The 5,848-nt window shown below is 51.3% G+C and overlaps 1 protein-coding gene across 1 annotated transcript; it reads right to left on the bottom strand.

The window, feature by feature from the left end:
* Positions 1-73: 73 nt before the first annotated feature.
* On the bottom strand, positions 74-4,628 carry LOC104540582 (dimethylaniline monooxygenase [N-oxide-forming] 3-like; the record flags this gene model as incomplete). Its single annotated transcript, XM_010184419.1, has 6 exons — positions 4,497-4,628; positions 2,360-2,548; positions 1,908-2,070; positions 901-1,043; positions 562-761; positions 74-432 (listed from the first exon to the last, which is right to left on the bottom strand). Coding segments are annotated over exons 1-6 (1,186 nt in total), but the record flags the coding sequence as incomplete, so codon positions are not given.
* Between the last annotated feature and the right edge of the window lie 1,220 nt (positions 4,629-5,848).

Here is a 5,848-nt window from a genome sequence, read left to right as displayed (position 1 = left end):
GAACGCCTCCTATTGGTGCTACTTTCCATTAACAGAAAATAGACCTTTGCCCAGCACATATCCATCCACCTACCCTGAAACACCTTGAGTGCCCAGCGGCACTGGAGGTCCGCTGTTGGAATGATGGCTCCAAGGGACTGGACCAGCCCTATGACTGCCATGGTTGGCTTCTCCAGTCGAGGAGGGACGATGCCTTTGTAGAGGGTGACCTCATTGTCCCTGCATTTGATGATGGAGTCATCCTCCATAAAAGGGTAGGAGTAGCTGTAACCAGTGGCAAAGATAACCACATCAACATCATTCTGCACAGTCCCATCTTGGAACAAGACAGACGTCTCTCTGAACTCCTTCACGTTCGGTTTCATCACCACCACACCACAGGCAATGCGGCTTGGAAGGTCGTCGTTGAACACCGGCTCCTTGCGGGAAGTTCTGCAAGTGCAAAGGGGGTGGAGCTGTCACAGGGGTGGCTTCTGCTGCCAGCACAGGATGGGCATGGTCTAGCTCCATTCAGAACCAGCACCATCGGGGGTGTTAGGGGATGGATGGCCCCATGTGTACCTGTCCAGTGGCATGAGGCCAAAGTTCTCATGCTTGAAGAACCGGTTCATGCCCCTCACGTACAGCCAGTCACTGAGCACCCTAGGGAGGATGTTCCCCAGCCAGGTCCGGAAACGAGTGATGATCAGCATGTCCCAGGGGTAGCCATTGTCCCAGACACGGCTCATCACCCAGGACCCACTTCGGGAGCTCAGGTAGACCTGTCAGGACAGCCAGGGAAGGATGAGCCACCTCTGTGATGGCTACAAGCCCCCAGGGCTGTCTAATGGATGCTGTGGCACATACTCAAGCAGGCGGGGACCTCCCCTTCCTTAGTGGCTCTGGAGCATGTCCACGTACCTGCGATGCCACAGTGCTGAGTTCCACAGCAATGTCACTGCCGGAGTTGCCCAAGCCTATCACCAGCACTTTCTTCCCTCTGAACTGCTCTGGCTCCTTGTACTCTCGGCTGTGAAAGTAGCGGCCTTTAAACTTCTGTATTCCTGGAAAGGAGAACAGAAAGGGACATAATTCACCCCAGGAATGAAAAGGAGAGGCTGTGCTGGCCTTGGGCTCTCCCCTTCCTGCAGATGGTGCTGGAGCATCTGTCTGAGCATTTCTTGGTGGCAGATGTCTCCTCTACACAGTGGGATGCTGCAAACCTGTAGTCATATGGGATTTGTCTCTGTCTTGCATTCAGTATTTAAACAGAGAGTCTGCAAGCATAGGATACATTTGCATGGTATTTCTCTACACTGAGAGGGTACTACTGCAACCCCAACATCGCCCTGAGGCACCTCAGCAGCCACATTCTATCCCCTCAGCATGGCTTTACACTCATGTGGTAGTGAGCAACAGGGAAGCAGCTTTCATTTTTAAGAGAAGTGGGCAAAGGACCTAAGGGGAGTTTTGCTGACCAGGAGGTTCCTCAAGCCCATGTCCTCCAAACAGACCCCCAGCACAAATATTTCTTGGCAGAAAATTTTCCCCAGTAGTGTGCCTGTACACAGAGATGCAAAGTCTGTTGGGTAACATATGTGATATTTGTACTAGAAATAATAGGAAAAAGCAAAAAAAAAAAAGTGCTTCACAAAATCCTTTTATGAAAAATCTTCTGTTAAAGGAAACAGCCTGAAATATTTTTTTTTTCTTGGAAGGATTTGCACTGTCCCTGCTTTGATATAGTTTGGATACTGAGGGTTTTTTTAAAAAAAAGACAGGGTTTGATTTCCTGAACTAGCTCTCATCCCCCAAAATACTGCTCTCCTTTTAAAGCTGAGAAGGCATTTTTTTCAGGGAAAAACATTGTGATGGAAAGTATTTGCCTGGCTGTGTCCTGGCAGATCAATTCCACACACGCAGCTTACCTGGGAAGTCAGCGAGGGGGAGGTTTGGGTAGACATGATGCCCAGAGCAAATCATAATAGCATCAAAAACTGCCATCTCTTCCTTCCCATCTCTCTGGGTCACCACCTCCCATTGCCCCGTCACAGAAAAGTTGGGGTGTTTTTTAACCTTGGTGACCAGGGTCTGAAAGGAAACAAAAGAAAAGAGATCAGTGGGTGTCTGTGGAGCCAAGCGAGAGCTGTAGCAGGACAGTGGTTTTTTCCGAGGTCCCAGGGAGCCCAGGGGATGTTTGCCCCAAGGATTTCATGCTGGCAGCTCTGAGTGTGCACAGAGATGGAGCTGGAATATTTTTCCCTGGAATATTTTCTCCCAGGATTTTCCCTGGGGCAGGGAGACTTGGGCATGGAGGCAATGTCCCTCATGCCCAGGTCCCCCTGCTACTCGCTGTTCCTTTCTGCTCCAGGCTTTTTACCTTGAACTGTATGTGCCGGAGCAGGTCAAAGTGCTGGGCGTACTTGCAGATGTACTGCTGGAGCCTGGTGTTGTGCATGTAGTTGGGATGGTCATCGGGGAAGGGGAAGTCAGGATAACACATCATCTCTTTACAGGAGTTGGTGAAGACGGTCCGGTAGATGCTAGCTCTGCCATCCTCTGCCTGGTCCTGGAGGGAGAGGAGCATGGATGTGTCCCCTAAGGGGGAACATGACCCCTGCCTGTCCTGAAGCCCTGCACCAACTCCTCCAGGCACCATCACCCCCTGGTCTCCACCTCCAGGCTGGAGACAGATTAAAACTGTAAAAGGCATCCAGTACAATAATCAAATAATCCCCTGTGAGCACAGGAGTGTCCTACCAGGCTGGAAGGAGGGTTTGCATCATCCAAGGCATTTTGGAGTCTGTTACATGCACATTTGCCAGGGAAAGTGGAAACCTCAGGGGAAGCGAGTGCTGTGGAAGGACTATGCCAGAGCCTCTCTGCTGCACATCCAGAAAGCATCAAGGAGGTTGGGTGTGACACAGCTACACTCATGTGTGTTGAAACATGCAAAATATCACAGGAGGCTAGTAATGTGGGACCTCCTCGTGTCCAGCTTCCTCCTGGCATGCCTGTAAAGCTTCCAAAATACCACAGGCGTGCATGGACATCACTCCTTTCCGCATGCATGGTCTTGGCGATTGCGCAAGCGAGGGCAGACACCTAGCAGGTTGTGTTTGCTTTGGCTCATCAGCTTGGCTGCCCACGCTTTATGCACATGCCCCTCACCCTTGGGGCGGGTCAAGCCAGGGTTGTGGGCAGAGGCTTGTGCCTACTGACCAGTGTGCTGCTGACATCTAGGAGGACATGGGGCATCTGCCAAAACCCCCAAGATCCCAATGCATGCAGTGGGACCTGGGCTGGCCTTGTCCAGTCCTGCCCAAAACAGCTAGCCTCATGCATTGCCCTGTCCTCACTCAGGGGGACAGGGGGCAATGTCTGCTCTGATGCTCGGTACTTAACAGTATGAAACACAGGTAACGCATTTCCCTTTCTTGACAGGTTTGATGCCAAGACAGAGCTGGGAAAATTGCAGCAAGGTTTCTGCACTGAAAAATTCATATTTGGGTTGGCTGAATGATTACTAACAAGGAAAGAAAAGGAAAGAAAAGGAAAGAAAAGGAAAGAAAAGGAAAGAAAAGGAAAGAAAAGGAAAGAAAAGGAAAGAAAAGGAAAGAAAAGGAAAGAAAAGGGCCCCAAAAAAACAGATAAGGAGCCAAAGAGCTCTTGACTTTTCCTCTTGATAGTGATATTTTGTAGTTAAATTCTCCATTATAAACAGCAAAACATATTGCCAAACTTTCTGTAGGAATTTGCTGGAGCCCTCCCCAGAAAAAACAGAAAACATGTGGTCCACGTTTTGAGATAAATTGAACTTTCCAGATCACTCTGAATAAGCTTTCTGCCCCCTCCCCTCAGTGTTTAACACACACTGGTACAATTCCTTTCCCTAACAGCACCCTGAGCTGCTCCTGCAACCACAGTGACACCCCAAACTGTCACTGCAGCCCCAGCCAGCCAGTAGGTGGTCACCTGGCAGGACATAGCTCTGGGTCTCAACATTCATTTGGGCTCCTTTTTGACTCTGCGGTGCATGTCCACTAAGTACAGCATGCCAAGAGCTGCCCTGAGCAGCAGCGAGTGCTCTCCAAGATGGGGATGACTGCTGGCAGCTCCATGGGGTGACTTTTGCAGGGCCTGTAAACTTGCATTTCAGAGCCATGCCTGTCTCCATAAGCTTTGTGGGGAGCAAGAGCATGACCTCTGAGCAGCCCCAAGGGTTTTGTAGCACCTTAGCTGAGGAGAAGCTGGTAGTTCCGTCTGCCTCAAAGTAGCGGAGTTAGCTGTTCAGAGGGGACTTGGCTCAGCAAGCCAAGAGACAGCCAGGCTGTCCCCAGGGTAAGGGAGGGGACCTGGGCATCTGTACTGAACCAGCCAAGCCCTCCCATGTGCAGCCACCAGAACAGAGCAAGTGGGTGCATGCAGGTGGGGTGCAGCTGGGTGCCTTCTCCCAGCCCTGAGGACACAGGTTTCCTCTCTGCCAGCTCTGAAATCAGGCAGCCAAAGCCACTCACCGTGTAGCGCCAGAGACCCCCGACATCCTCGCTCCGCTCGAAGCAGGTGGGCTCCAGCCCCTCTTCCAAGCAGCATTTGATGGCCGCCAGCCCGCTGACGCCGGCGCCCACCACCACCACGCGCCGCACCATGCCGCCCTGCTTGGGGGGAACGTGGCTGTGGTGGAGCACAGACCAGTAGGGCCAGTTCACCCCTAGTGGGTCTGCAGCCCCCAGTGATGCCCACCTCCTCCCCAGCACAACTCCCCCAGCTCCTTAAATAATGCAGAGGGGTTTTCTTTGCCAATCTTTGCTCACCTGCTTTCCACACAGCCCCCAGGTAGGTGTGTAGAAGTGTTGGGGAGGGAGGAAGAGCCGAGGCTTTTGCCGATACCCTGGGGCTGTGTGACGGAGAGGAGCAGTGGCTCAAGAGGAGCTGCCCTGGAAATGCAAAGCTCTTTTATGCAGTGTTGCGCAGGAGGCAGGGCCAGTGCTGAGGCGTAGTTTTGAGGAGTAATTTGCACTGTTTAAACTTTAGCAATCCCAGAGCTGTTACACGAGAAGCTGTGGGCACAGAGGTCCTAAATTGGGAAATAGTGTTGGACTGAAATTACTGCAAGATAGAGCCAAGGGTCACTAAGCAGAAGCAGCCATTGCTGTCCCATGGAATGAGTGACATCTCTCATGTGTACACACATTCACCTCTCCAAAACAGCCCAGCAATGCCCCTGACATCAAGAACAGCAGATAGGACCAGGCTGTCCAACCTCACCCCATCTTTCCACCCCAGCACTGCAGTTATTCCCCCAGGAAGAGGGCAACTGGCAGTGCCATCCCAGGGACAAGCCCCCCCAGCACTGGGCAGATTCCTGCTCAAAGTATCTGACTGCTTTTCACCCTTCTAATAAATGGGAAGAGCACGTCTCAGAGAATATCTGCAGGGAAGGGCAAAGCACAGGCAGGTGCAGAGGAGCCTGTCTGCAAGTCCCAATCTATCTCTGCTCTCTTCATCTATGTCTCATTCTGTGAGTGCATCCATCAAATCCCTGCCTCCAGACAGGTTCTGGGGGAGAACTGCTCAGCCAGGAGCGTTCCTCTTTGGACACCTACAGCGTGCAGTTGCTGGAGCCTCTAAAGCTGTCTAAGCTGGGCTGTTAATTGATGCTAAATTGACTTGAAATAAAATAGAGCAGAGAATGCCAGAAAAATGATTGAACAACCAAACTGGAAAAGAATATTGCTGATTTTTCCACTATCTGCTAAATTGGTTGGGCTTTCCAAGGGATCAGTTTAGGAGTCATGGTGAAGTTGACTTAATACAAATAAACTGTCAAGCTGACTTAATAGGTTCCCTGCCTAAAGGAGGTGTGGAT

This window comes from Mesitornis unicolor, unplaced genomic scaffold, assembly GCF_000695765.1.
Source record: "Mesitornis unicolor isolate BGI_N332 unplaced genomic scaffold, ASM69576v1 scaffold45095, whole genome shotgun sequence".
Classification (NCBI taxonomy): domain Eukaryota; kingdom Metazoa; phylum Chordata; class Aves; order Mesitornithiformes; family Mesitornithidae; genus Mesitornis; species Mesitornis unicolor.
This window is presented reverse-complemented; position numbering and strand designations above follow the sequence as displayed.